The following is a 14,162-nucleotide window of genomic DNA, read 5'->3' on the forward strand; positions in this document are numbered from 1 at the left end:
TAAGGAAATACCTATTTTCTCTCTTTTCAGAGTAGGGTGACTGTGACAAATACTACATGTCAGAAGAGTAAGTCATTGCTTAAAAAAAAAAAAAGCAAACGTCTAACCATTAGTACAAGTCTTAGAGACTGTTAAATAATCACCAAGCCAAAAAAAAGTTATCAATTTAAAGTAAAAGTGATTTAAGGAAATAAAAGAAAACCCCACAGCACACTCACACTAACCAGGCTAGAGAACACACACACAGCCCACGGAGGAGGCGCGAATTACCTTTCTATCCTCTCTAGGAAGGATAGAGCAGTCTCCAGGAGTATAATCCCATATCTTTTTGGGAGGCTGATGGGAAGCAGAGGAGGAAATGAAGAAATGAGCATAAAGACATAAAGACAAACACGGAGACTGGCTCAAACCAAGAGGGGCACACGGGGGAGCTGCCGACACAGAGAGGGGGACCAAAAGCGACGGGGTGGGCCCTGGGTGGGACGCTCGTTTCTAGGTCTCTGTCTCAAGAGTAAATCTTTGTTGGAGTCCAAATATTGAAAACTTAAAAGAAGACACAAAGAAAAATAAATAAATAAAAGCATTAACACTAACTTACACTGAAACAGAAACTTTAAAATTCCTTTTTGTTCCTTTCGAACTGAGATTGACACTGAGATCGACACTGAGCTCCCACATTTCCGAACCACTCTTCTCCACTGTAAACTCCATGCTTTGGTAATAAACGTGTGAATTTGGAGATCTAGCCAGTGGAGGATAAACTGCACTGCATGCATTGTGTGTGCTTGGTGGCAACGATACCCACACATACAAGGGGTGTCGAATTTTGCGCTATGTATCTAGACAATTTTTAAAATCTTTCACTGTTTACTCAACTTTGTTAACATGCTAGTGGCAGAGCCGTGCCTTCCATATGCCTCAGAGAACAGAGTTTATACCATGAATTTAAATAGCGAACTGTAAGGTTATCTTTGTTTTTCTCCTTTAACTCTTCAAGATAGAATTGGGTGCATTCCTACAACAGAAATCTGCCAGAATTGCTGTAAATTTAGTGAGGGAGGGGTTCGAAGGGTAGGACACGTGGAAGTTACGAGCCAATTCTAATTCTCCTCCTCCCCCGTCCATCTTGCATGGCCTATTTAGACTTGAAATTTCCTAAACAGTGACCTCAGAGGCGATGGGATCATTAATAGCTCCTGGAATTTTGTGAAAATTTCATTATAACCAACTATGGAAACATTCAAATTGGTTTACATTGTGACATTTTGCCCTGAGCTTACTTATAAAAATCACATCAATTTCTGTAGAAATTAGGGGGGCGGGGAGGCTAGCACTCTGGCTCTTTGTAATGAATTTGCAAATGAAAAGTAATCTGATTTCAAGGTGCATTCACCACTGACAGCACCAGGCCAGTGATGTGACCTCTGAGTCTATAAAGTGCTGTTAACAACCGTCATTCTTCTTCAAGCACTTTGTACACATCACAGATGGTTCACATGGGGAAGCAGATGTTCTAAAGCCACTGATGGCATTCCTACTCATTTCTTTACTGGGGAAAAAAAGACAGTGCTTACAAATTAAATTGGTTTTAAATAACCTTCCCCAAAATGGTCCCTGGTGTCTTGAATGATTTGATACTCTACAACAACCTATTGGAGCTAAAAGGTATTACAGCCAGGATCTTGCTAAAATTTCAGCTTGTTCGAGGTGGCTTTCAGTGAAGGAGATGAAGAGGCAGGGAGGCTAGGGTGAATGTCTAGTGTCTAAGTTCTGGCAGGCTCTCCTGTCTCAGGGGAGAAGGGTCCTGCGCTGGTAGGAAATAAACAGTGGAAAGGATGATCCACAGGCGTTGGTAGGAGTTTTAATTTCACTCTGCTTCTGAATGACTGAAAACATTCTAAAACAACTTTCATGGTTTATGCCACTTTTTATTTATGTCTCTTACCCTTTTATGGCCCACAGTGCCCGGGACAGGAGAGAAGTCAAAAGAAGAACAATGTTCTCCCTACCACACCTTCTCACCAAATGCTGGGAGTAACGTCCAGTCATTCGACTTGGTTCAACTAGGAACAAGTCAACCCCTAGAATGCCTTAGGCTGTAGGGAATCGTTCACTGCAACACAACACTGCTCCTCAGGATAGACATTATGTTATTTTGGTAAGTCTTCAAAGCATTATCTTTTATTACTTTAAAAGACTGACAGAGAGGAGGGTGAGAGGTAGAGGAGGCCTACTATATGGTGGCAGAAGATGGTTTGACTTTGGGTGGTAGGAACACAGTGCAATATACCGATCTACTACCATAGAAATGTGTGTTTGAAACCCATTTGACCCTGTATTAACTAATGTCACCCCAGTAAATTTAATAAAAATTTCAAAGACTATGAAAGACCTACACAAAAAAGTAGCAGTCCCATTTAAGAAGGACTCTGAGGTTTATGCCAGCAATACTCATGGCTTTAGAAAAAGTGTCATTTCTGGAAAAGCACTCTTTAAATCATGAAGAGGCAGTTAGAACAATAGGGGAGGGATACAAATTACGGTGAGGCCCCGATGTCCAGATGGGCTGTGTTCCCAACATTTGTGTGGATTGGCTGTGTGGTGTTCAGACCAGTTTCCAGTAGAAACAGTATTAACTTACTAAGCTCTCCACTGAGCCTATTTAATGTATGCTGGGACTGAAGTACTGCCTACTGCTGACAAAAATAGAATTATTTGCAATGACAGATTTAGTAAAACAAGCCAATCACAATTCATTAGAAAAAACTGTGTCATAATGTTTCCTAAAAGCTAATATTTAAGATAGAACTAATTTAGTTACTTGGCCAATGAGGACACAGCTAGAAACTGTGGATTCTGAACAGGACTTGAAAAATCAATGGCACAAACTTTTGCTTATACATAATTTAAAGCTAATAGCTTTTGTTCTCCTGATGGAAATTTAGAATTATTGTATATACCAATCTTGGTCTTTTGGGGGGAAGAGGGGAGGAACTATATATCAAAAGGTTTTTCTGAGATATTTGAACAGGTTTTAAGAAAAAGAAGAAAAGGAGAAGGGTTAGAATACTATTAAATATTTGCATGTGGAAAAGATTGCCTGAGGTCGACCCCATGGATGTCTGAAAGGCAGACAGCAGAGAAAAAAGGGAGAGAAAGGAGGAGTGAGGTGTGCATCAAACTTTGGGAAGGGGGAGTTGGTGCACTCTTTGGGTTAGACGCTTCCCTGTCCACGGATCACTAGGTGGCGCTGTTCCCCCAGGACAGCTTAGCTGCCATTATTAGGACACAGTGTCTAAGGAGGGGGCCAGGTGGGAGGAATGTCTGTTGCTACAGGCAGGAGGTTTGCAAGTTAGGTGCTTCTAACTCAGAATGCGTGAACTTTGAAACAAAGCTCAGCATTGCTAAATCAGTTTAGTAGTTCCAGACACCAGTTTAATTTGCCTTTGCCTTCATCTTAACAAAAATACACACCATGGAATTTAACATTTTACTAAACTGTAAAGTTAATTCCTGCCTGAAGATAAAACTTTCATACCAAACCACAGTAATTCAAATACTGGATTCAATGCTTAAAGTCTCATACAAACATCTAATAAAAATATTCTATTTTTATTCATTTAATCCTTCTACCTGTAAATTCTTTTTCCAGATGTAATAATTAAGATGTAAAGTAACTGGAATTTTAAAGTCAGTTTCCAGTCATTTCCAGTGGAAAAACGAGCTCAATTCTCCCTTCTGTTTGATACTAAGAAAATCCTCCTTTAATGGCCAAAAATCAATATTGACCAAAGCCAACTCAGACACACCAGGGGGAGGCTGCAGAATATTATTAAGCTGAACACTAAATTTGCTAGAATTCCTAGCTTTAATTTCAAATTTTGGGAACTATTATCCTAACTCACAGAGATCACTCCCTAAAAGTTGCCTGAAATGGGGTCGTATTAGCGGGTCAGATCTGCACGGAGAGACCTTTGTGGCTGGCTTTGGCACTTGCACCTGTGCCTTTAAAAGTTCGATCTAACACGTGACAGTGCTGGTCTGCTCAGTGGGCAATGCATGTTCCTGCTTGCCTTCAGGATGCCAAGAAGACTTTGGTCAAAGAACTAAACCAACAGCCAATACAATGCCATCCACAGGCAGGTGATATTTGTTGCTAGTGGTGGGAGGTCCTAAGACAAGCAAGGATTTAGTCGTGTTTCTCTGGGATCTCTGGCAAGAAATACTTGCAGGTACAGTCCTTTCTTGATCAAGTTAAGCAATGGAAAGCTTACAGCTTGTGGTGAGCGTAGACAGCCCCACCAGGGACAACCGACATGGTGCTCTCCACTCCCTGAATTCCTTACAAATAGATTTGATTCTTTAGTAGGGACAATGCATCAACAGCATTATTTTCAAAAATGTCTATAACCACTGAGGCTATTAAACTTACCGGTTTCCCAAACTCCAATTCCGAAAAGAATTTATACCAAGGTTCATTCTTTAAATCTATCTCTTCTGGGCTTATATCCCGACTCTATAGGGGTTGGTGATAGGGAAATGAAAGAGAGAGAAGGATAACATTATGCAAAGATTACATAGGAACAGGCCAGTAGAGATGCAGTGGATTCCAGTTATACGCAGCAACTGCGTTCAACAGCAGCGATCATCCATTTTTGCTGACATTGGCAAAATCACGGAGCTAAAACAGGCAGGGAAGGATGGGGACATTAAGCTAGGGAGCAGGGAGCGAATCCCTCTCAGTCCTAAGGCAGAAGACAGATGGACTGCTGATGGAGAACTCCGCACCACACTGCTGCCCTGCACAACAAATATGAATATGACTGTAACAGTAGTCCCACACTGTGGGGGGAAAGAAAGCCCTTATTTCCCCCTCATAAAGAACTATCAGTTATGAGCAGATAACCTGGTAAGCACATCAAACATTTAGCCATTTACGCCAGGTGAGTAGAGCAAACAATTTTTACAGCCTAGTACAGATTTAGTACTTATTTGCAAGGCTGCCTTAAGGTTTTCAAAATAAATGCAAATACTGACACTTTTATAAAAGCCAATTTGTTAATACTGCATCTTTAATGGCACATGAGTAGGTGAGAAACCATGTCCCATACACAGTAAAGTGAAAGATGATATAAGTAAAAACAGAAGACACAAGTGAAAAAACATTTTAAACAAGCATCCGTGGGGGATGAATACAGACAGGATATACTTTATGTTCTAACAAATAAATGTTAAAGGACTGGGAGAAACTAAAGGGAGGGAGAAGCTGAACAAGACGGATAACAGAACAACAGAGGTGGAGACTTCTGGGTCATGTTACAAAAATAGGTTAGATTTCTCACTTATAGAACTCTAAGAGGTAGTTCACACAGACTGATCATTGATTCCCTGGGATTTCATATTTAATCAGATATTTATAAAGTTCCAGTACCTTTCTCTGTGGAATAACATGTGCTTCTGGAAATAATTAGTTAAAAATGAACACCTGGAAAGCAAACCAAGTTTCCCCTAAATAAACTGGAGATGTGCTCACCGCAGACAAAACTGTTAGAGGCTCATGGCTGAATTAAATTCATACATGTGTGTGTTTCAAAAAAACCTTGATAGTCACAGGAGAGATGGCAATTTTCTGGAAATAATATAAAATGTACATGTTCCACCGAGATTAAAAGCAATGCGTAGGAAACTTCACTCCCTCGGGGCTCCACCCCCCGAGGATGGGGCTGCTGTCCTGTGGCCACGTCTTCAAGTCTTCACCGTGACCGCTTCCCAAGCAGCTGCTCCTGGTCCTGTTTTTCTTCACGTGCCATTAATGGGCCTTTTGCAGCTGGTAGAAGTGGCTGTAAACTTTCTCAGTGACCTTCACCAATCGCTTCTTCTAAATCCTTACAAGAATCTTCACCGTTATTTCTACTTTTGTTTAAATCAAGGAAAATATGGCAGAGAACCTTCCTGAACTGAAATTCACTGAATATAAATTGAACTCAGCAGGATAAATGTCCAGATTAAAAGCTCCCCCCATTGTCTTTAGGGACTTGGGGCTTAAACCTTGAGGCAGAAGTCATGCTCCCTGGCAAGGGGCTCTGCAATTATGTAAAATAATGGATTCTGCATTTATTCAGTGAAATGAGGCCCAGTACCTTCAAGGTCACAACTAGTTGGGGAAAAACAGTTTAGACATTGGGATATCCTGAATCCTAATGTGATGGGATTTCATGAAACCTGTTTCATGTTTATTATTTTTAGAGACTATTTATAAGCTGCTTTCTGTGAATGAATAGTTTAGGCTTTTAAAAAAATTATTAAAATGTACCAACTCCTTCAGGAAACTGCCTGAATGCTTTGGTATGCAGACCTGAAAGAATGAACCCACTTTATCGCCAAAGGTTGTCTGCAGAGCGTTTCACTGCCGAGGTTAACACTGGGCTGAGAACTGAATCAGGGGGGATGTCGAGCTACGTGGGCCCAGAGCTGCTGGCCTCAGGCCTTCGAGCTCCCCAAGAGAACGTTAAAGAGGTAACACCACAAGGCGCTAAAATCTGTGCTTGATTTTGTCATTTACATCTCAGCTGTTGCTCCTGTCGTAGAACGGACTAACAGCCAGGATGGATGTGCAGACGCACACCAGGACCTGGGGACTGGCAGGCGGGGCCAGCTCCACAGCACCTGGCTGCATTCTCTGCTGCCAGGGGCTCTTCTTTTCCCAGCTTGGCAAAATCCTTTGAAAGGGCAGGGGCCTTGTCAGGAAAATGCCTGATGCTCCTCAAGGACAGTTTTGCTGCTTGAATAGGAGCCAGAGACTAGCTTCAGATTTTAATTAAATAATAATCTGAATGCGGTGCGTTCACTGGCACAGCACCTTATAACACTCATGGCTCTTTTGGCTTCACTGTTGCACTCGATCCTCTCACTCACAACCTCAGTGAGGTCGGCAGGACAGATAATGCTTCTGGTTCCCAGATGAAAACACTGAGGATCAGAAAGGTTGAAGGACTTGCCTCAAGACAGAGGGCAGACCCGGAATCTGAACTCAGATCCTCCGAGTCCTAGCCCAGTGCTCTTCACACCACGTTCCACTTCCCACGCTCCTATGACAAGGGGGCAGGGCCACTAGGTTTGCAGGTGATACCAGGCTAAAACAGGGCCAAGGGACAGACTTGAAATGCCAGTTAGGAACTCAAGTGACTGTGAACTGGGAAGAAACCAAGCTGGGTAAATCCCCTTGCTTTACTCTTCAGATACATGTTGTATATCTTACTACCTTAGTGTCTGCCCTTCCCACTACTGCCCCACGGGAGCAGGGACCCCTCCATCTAACCCAGGGCCTGGCATATAAAAGTTATTCTATCTATATTTGTTGAGTTGAGCTGGAAATCTGTAAGGGAACTTGGAGGAAAGTAAGAGGAACAAAGCCTAAAAGAGGGTATTTCTGACAATGATCTCCAATGTCAAGGCCATGGAGAAGAAAATGGATTCACGCTATGGCAAGACAGGCCAAGTTGTTATGAAGAACTTCATATGGTTTTGCCAAGGAGCTGAATAGGTCACCCAGGCCGTAAATCTCCTGTTAGGGTGTTTGGAGGTAGCATGGTGTTTTCTCTCTCTGGGATGGTTTGCATTCGCACCAGGTGAGCTCTAGGGCAGGCCTCACGGCCCACCGCTCAACCCTTCTGCAGACAGGTGCGCCAGTGAGGTCGCAATTTACATCGCCAGGCTTACACAGACATGGGTACCTCAAACTGGAAATAAAAGCATTGTTTGTCCCCCAAATAACTGTGTATTTCTGAAAGTAAATTTAGATTCTACATTTGTCGCTAGTTAGTATATACTTATCCATCGTTAACTGTGCGTGTGTGTGTGCGTGTGTGTGTGCGCGTGCGCGCGCATTTGTGTGTCCTCCCAGTTTGGCAAAGCAGACACTGGACATCAAAGGCAAGACTCAGACCCTGAAACTCACGTTCCAACTTTTCTGTTCAAAGTTAACAGGAAAAAAACCAAACACAAAGGACTAATTCAACTATTATGAAGACTAGATGGAAAAGATGGAGATGTGACTGAAATTTCTCTCCGAAATGAAAAGCGCCCCTTTGGAAGAAGAGTGCTGAACAGAGTGAAGGCCCTTCGATGCAAGGTGACGGACCCCTTCGGTGTTCGTGTCCCCCGCCTGGCTCGCCCGAGGGCGCTTTGCCACCAGGCGCCTGGCCACGACAGCTCTCCCAGGAGAGGCCCTGTCAGGTACTACGTGTTCCTCTTCTGGGTTTGTAAAAACAATACAAATGATCCCAAGGAATGATATGGAAGATATTTGGTATCAAGGAGAAAAATAAAACGATATGGGTGTTTTTTTGCCCTAGTTCTGAATAGTGATGAAATTAATAGGAACCAAGGAAAGGAGAGGAAAATAGAGGAGAAATGAAGATGTCTGGGATACACCCAAAGCATGACTTTCTTTCCAGGAACATCTATGTGGAAGGCTGTGTTTTGTGTTTATTGTCTTCTAACAGGGAGAGAACCTCCAATGAAGGGTGGAGTCAGAGGCAAAATTCTCTGCTCCTCTCTGAACGTTTTGCTTAAAATAACTGTGGTGCACTGAGAATGCTGAAGAATGACAGCTCTAAAGCATTTCTGCAAACTGCTTTATCCTAATTAAAATTACTCATCCCTTGGTGCTTTTAAAGATGTCACATTTTTATTTTAGTAAAAGTCAAATCAATTACTCCTTAAAAACATGCAGAGCAGGAGAGGCAGAGGGGAAATAATTTGCACCCGTATTTCAGAGGCTTACTTATTCTGTACTCAGTGTGGTACCAGCATTTTAATAAAATCCAGTTCCCAGTAAGATCACTCCATCCTGCTGGCGCGGCTGGAGGGCTGCGAGGTTACGGAGCTTTGGAGAATCCCTTTAACCGTGATCAGAATCCTCAATCAGCTAGTCTCAAATAAAGGGTGAATAAAAGGAAGTGTGATTGGCAGGCAGGGAACTAATGGGTTTGTAAAAATTCTTCCCCATGTACAGCAGAAGCCGCTTGTCCAGGGTGGTCTGCTCTGCCCTGCAGGCCATTCCCCCAACTTGTAATTGCCTGGAGATGTGAACTTGCGTAGGGAACCACAGACCAGACTGAACACGAAATTCTTCCTCAATATTGCATTTGTCAGACAAGGAAGACCTAAAACACATTTTTTTTAACAGCTAGGGGTTTCCCCCACACCAAATCACATGTTAATTATTTAGCTTTTAATGATGAACTAGTAGTAACTTCTACTACATGTATGCATGTTCAAAGAAGAGTCACTTTAAAAAAACCCAAATTTAGTCCAGTTAGTAATAAGCCTGCTGAATTAATGGTTAGATGTTTAAAAAAAGACAGCAGCAAAATCAATCTTTACGTTAGTAGAAAATTTGAAATTATTAAAGCCATGCACACAAAGCGCCGGAAAGCCACAGCAAGAAGGTTCTTTCACAGAGGACTTGTTTTATGAACACCTGCAAAAGTGAAAAGGGTAAAAATACTTCATTGATTCATTGTCTTCCAAACAAAGCAAGTCTATCTCAAGGGAGAAAGAACGCCATCCAAGTGCACAATGCCTCCGGATCAGAGAACAGGGGCAGGGTGAGACAAGAGAACTGCAATATGCACATTACCATCTTTTCGTTGGTCAGAACGGAGGACTTGCCCGGCTGATACTCGTAAATGCTTTTGGGCTCTGCACGGTATTTTCTTGTATCCACTTTCTTATCTGGGGGCTCCCAGTCGTTTCTGCAGAGAGAAAATCCTATTAGAACTATTTTCACGAAAATTGGCATCCCACATGTTCTGACATTGGCTGACTGTAGTCTAGCCAAGGAATTTTTATATCCGAAGCATAAAATCGGACTTGGTGCAAAGCGTTCAGTTGTGCTGGTTCCCTTCTCAGTATAATAGTTAAATCTCTGCATTTGCTTCACAAAAGGCTTGAGGTGTCCTGAGCTCAAAATCAGGTCCTAGAAAGCAGAGAGAAGAGAAAGGAGGGAAGCAGCAGCAGCAAAGCTTTCTCTAAAAGAATTCTTCACCTTGCTCTGCTCTCCTGAGCCTATCATTCCCCAAACATGCCTGTACCTCCCACTCCTGCCAGTGCGGGGAGAGAGAATGTACGTGGCAGAGCCAGTGGGTGGTGGTTGTAATCCCTGCAATATACTTGCTACCTGGTGACCCAGGCTGAGCACCTTACCTCTTGCTACCTTAGTTTCCTCATCTGAAAAATGACTCCATTTGCAAGGATTAAACAAGACAGTGCATGTAAATTACGAGGTCCACAGAAACCACTCAATAAATGTTATTTGCTATTACAGTCCTGTTCTTTCCTCTTCCATGCTCTACCCTCTATAATCACCAAAATCGCAGCCTTTGGCACAGATACTTAACCTCATCCAGTGGTGGGTTTCAGGGATACATGAATCCTTGGAAACTGCAAAATTTTTATGCATGTACATTATTGCATTTACACTGTGATTATATTTAGTTGTCCCTGAAAGGCTATAAAACTCTGAAAGGCAAGGACAATGATTTATGTGTGCTTTTATTCCCACACAGCTTCCGGTTCCATCAGCACACAGAATGCACCCAGTTTGATGGATGCACTTGAAAAGGATCTATAGGTATACCCAGCATTCCTTTCAAATTAATTAGCAAACTCCTCAGCCAGATGCAATTTACACATGAGTGAGACTTTCGAAACAGCTATTCATTTGTCTGTGAAGATGGAAGAGGCATGAAGGTGTGAAACTGAGTATGTCTTTTAGGGAAAAATAATTCAGTTTGGGTAGAACCTTTTTGTGTGTGTTGAGAAGTGGTGGAAGGTGCATGGGACACCGGTCCAGATGGCATAAGGAGGTCGCTCCGGGAGACCTGAGAACCCAGTGCAAGGACATTGGGTCATCCTGGGCAGGTGTTAAGAGATGACCATCATCATCATTATGACCACTCCAAGCCTCATGTCTGAATAATGTGTACCACAGAAATAAATTGACGTTAAAAATTGTGGCTTCATAATAAAATTATAGTCTCTGCTATGGGCTCCATTAGTAAATGCAAAGAGTATAAAAACACATGACACATCCTACAGCTAAAATTTCTCTTGGGAAAAGGAAAAAAGTGATCATAGTTATAGTCAACGTTAATGAAGCCCATACTATGAGCCAGGGACTGCTGGAAATGTTACATCATTATCTTGTTTTGTCCTTGCAACATCCCTAACAAATGTAAAATGCATTCCCATTTTACAGATAAGAACACTGAAACTCAGAAAGAATAAGTCACTGACTTCTAATACATAACAGAGTAGGGATTCAAAACCAGGTCTGCTTGACTCCGGGCTCCAAGGCCACCAGCCCAGCAAACAGACGAATGGGATGGGACTGGTAGACTGTGCATGAGCATCTGAAGTCACAGAGCTGACTGCAGAACGGGGGAGGGAGAGGACTCACCTTTCTGGGCTTGATTTGAGTGAGGAAGAGCGGGCCGGGAGGGGAAGTGTGGCTGACCTCTTAACTACCTTCTCACCATCGATGTAGTTCATCTCACTTTTTGAGCGAGGCACAGAAAGGGGAGATTTGGCTGGAGAAGGAAAGTGGGTACAAACGACTTAAAACGGATGAAAACTGAAAACAAGAAGATGTCTTCCCTTATCCAACACGCCTCCCCCACTTCCTCCTCCACACCCAGTATATTCTAAGTCACTTACTGTCTTCAGAAAAGGAGTAGCGAGGAGAGTACAGATCTGAATCATCATCTATTGAACAAAACAGAATGCAATCAGGAGAAGTCTGGCTAAGGTAGGGGAATGAGCGACTTGTCCCCCACGCCCACCGTCCTGTGCTGGCCTCCTGCCACACCTGAGGGCCCACCGGGAGGGAGGGAGCAAAGCTAGAAGCTACACCACAGTAAACCACACTGGAGAGGAGTCAGTCTGTAGAGCCCACCCACCCAAACAGAACCTGCAGTCTGGAAGGTACATTCACATTGCCTGGAAGATGACTGCAGCCTAACTCTAAGAAAAGCATGGGCACAAGCAGCCAAAGGTCCTCCTCAAGAGAATTCCCACAAGCATAGCTGGAACACGGGGGTCCCCATCCTGGCTAAGCTGGAATCAGGAGCCGAGACAGATCCCTGATGCTCACCCCAAGTCTCTGGTCTATCCTGTGGAGTTCCCTGGAGTCCCCGAAGTTCTGCTACTGGGTGGGATGGGGTGGGGGAGATGTGCGTTCTAGCTCCCCACCTCGGCTGTGACCTGTTTTATACACTAAGGTTCCCTAAACAATATCATTGACCAAGCAGGTTCTGCAGCTAAGAAAACAGTTTGAGAAAACCCTGATATTCATGCTTCGACTCCACCCCAACCAGGTTCCTTGAGTGGCTCTTTCCTCGGGACACGCACAGGCATGGCAGGTGCGGTTACATGGTTTGCTCTGCAAACGTCCTGCTCGGGGTAAGTGTCTACTCTGTGACACTGGGACAAATGAAACCCACAGGGTTCCTGTGCTGTGAGATGGCCCTCCATGGGCCTGACACACAATGCCCCCTCAGGGGGCACTGAGATACGATCCCAGCCCCTCATGGAAGTGGCTGCACTGCACCAAGGTTGAGACCACAGGTGCGTTTATAGGAACAGATCTCAAAATTGGGAGTGTCCTGAAAATTTGGGATGTCTAGTCACTATACCCTGGATAGTCCCTCCAGAGTGTTAGGGTGAAACAGCCAGCCTTTCCCATTTTCTAATACCTTGCCAACCCAAGTTCAGAGTTCATTCATGTGGAATGAAGACCCAATACCTTCCCTTAAAAATCTGTAGTGACTTTAACAAAACACATGAACTCACCTAAAAAGACAAGCCAAAGGATCCAATACATGTTAGTGACTAAGTGTTAATTAAGTCCTTGTGTCTATAGAAATCATTTTTAGTTTCATAGCAGTAAAGGTCAGAATATTTTGTGAAATGTAAATAAAGCTAACACTGCTATTATTGTTGAGTAAATATTAATCAAAGATGGCCTGTCTATCACCCCTTCTTACTCCCTTCTTTTCTCCACATTTTTATCTGCCCCAAGTTTCCCCCAGCCTGAATACAGAGAAGTCTTCAGGTTCCAAGTTATTTTTCCCTCCCTCCCCACTCCCTCTCTTTGCTTTAAGGGTGGGAGTAATTGACATTGGCGCTGACCAGGGCTTAAGGTTCTTCTAACCAACACAGCCAAGTCTTTCTCTGCCATAAATTGAGTATGCAAGCTCATTTAACATCTGGAAACAGGGCAGAAGAGATAACACAGGATCCGGAAGTATGTATTTTGCAGTACTGTCGGAAGAATTTTGTATTGTCTGTTTTGTTTTAAACAGAACTTCTGATTATTGTACTGATAAAATGCTGCAATGTGAAAGACAATTAAAAATCAACTTTGATTGCAGGAATTTGATTGGAAAAATATTGGCCATCAAATAAAAAATTAGCTTAGTTGGAAACCAATGTATGTCGTGCTTAAAACCCAGCCTAGTGTTTTAGCTAACAACCCTGTATCTGTCTGAGCTGTGGAGAAATGCAGTTTATCTGTAGGTGGTAAGGTGAAGATTAATTTCTGTTACCTGTCGTTGAGGTACAAAGCAAATGGTGAAGGAAAAGGCATTTAAATATTCAAAGAATTTTTTTAAAGCCTGAGCTCTTTAAAAAAATTTTTCCTTCTAGAGTTTTCTAATGTGGATTTCTAGAAGATTTGTTAAAAGAAAATGAGACATATGTCTTGTAAGATGAAAAAAATAGCTTCAAGTGTTAAACAATTTATGTATTTTGAAACCCAGAAGTAGGAAGGATGGGTGGGCGCAGTGAAGACAACAGAGAAAATGACTAAATGTTCTTTTTTTGAAAAATCCTCACTCGAGGATACGTTTTTATTGATTTTAGAGAGAAAGAAAGAGAGGGAGGGAGGGGGGGAGAGAGAGAGGGAGAGAGGGAGAGAGAGAGAGAGATAGAGATAGAGAGAGAGAGAGAGAGAGAGAGAGAGAGAGAGAGAGGGAGAGAGGAACATTGATAGGTTGCCTCCTGTACATACTCCAGCTGGGAATTGAACCCACAACCTACTGGTGTACAGGATGATGCTCCAAACAACTGAGACACCTGGCTAGGGCTGACTAAATGTT

At 42.9% G+C, this 14,162-nt stretch overlaps 1 protein-coding gene across 50 annotated transcripts in view; it reads right to left on the minus strand.

Moving 5' to 3' along the window:
* Positions 1–14,162, minus strand: part of SORBS1 (sorbin and SH3 domain containing 1) — a 226,724-nt gene that overhangs the window by 54,194 nt on the left and 158,368 nt on the right. For 34 of the 50 annotated variants that reach the window (XM_045853928.1, XM_045853881.1, XM_045853882.1 and 31 more), the window contains 5 exons: positions 11,722–11,769; positions 11,465–11,594; positions 9,644–9,758; positions 4,433–4,516; positions 271–336 (listed from right to left, as the gene is read on the minus strand). In XM_045853928.1, coding sequence (XP_045709884.1) covers positions 271–336; positions 4,433–4,516; positions 9,644–9,758; positions 11,465–11,594; positions 11,722–11,769 — 443 coding nt within the window. The remainder of the gene's footprint in view (positions 1–270; positions 337–4,432; positions 4,517–9,643; positions 9,759–11,464; positions 11,595–11,721; positions 11,770–14,162) is intronic. The other 16 variants (XM_045853929.1, XM_045853930.1, XM_045853927.1 and 13 more) reach the window with 2 other exon arrangements.

This window comes from Phyllostomus hastatus, unplaced genomic scaffold, assembly GCF_019186645.2.
Source record: "Phyllostomus hastatus isolate PE091 unplaced genomic scaffold, TTU_PhHast_1.1 phas_scaffold_1066, whole genome shotgun sequence".
Taxonomy (NCBI): domain Eukaryota; kingdom Metazoa; phylum Chordata; class Mammalia; order Chiroptera; family Phyllostomidae; genus Phyllostomus; species Phyllostomus hastatus.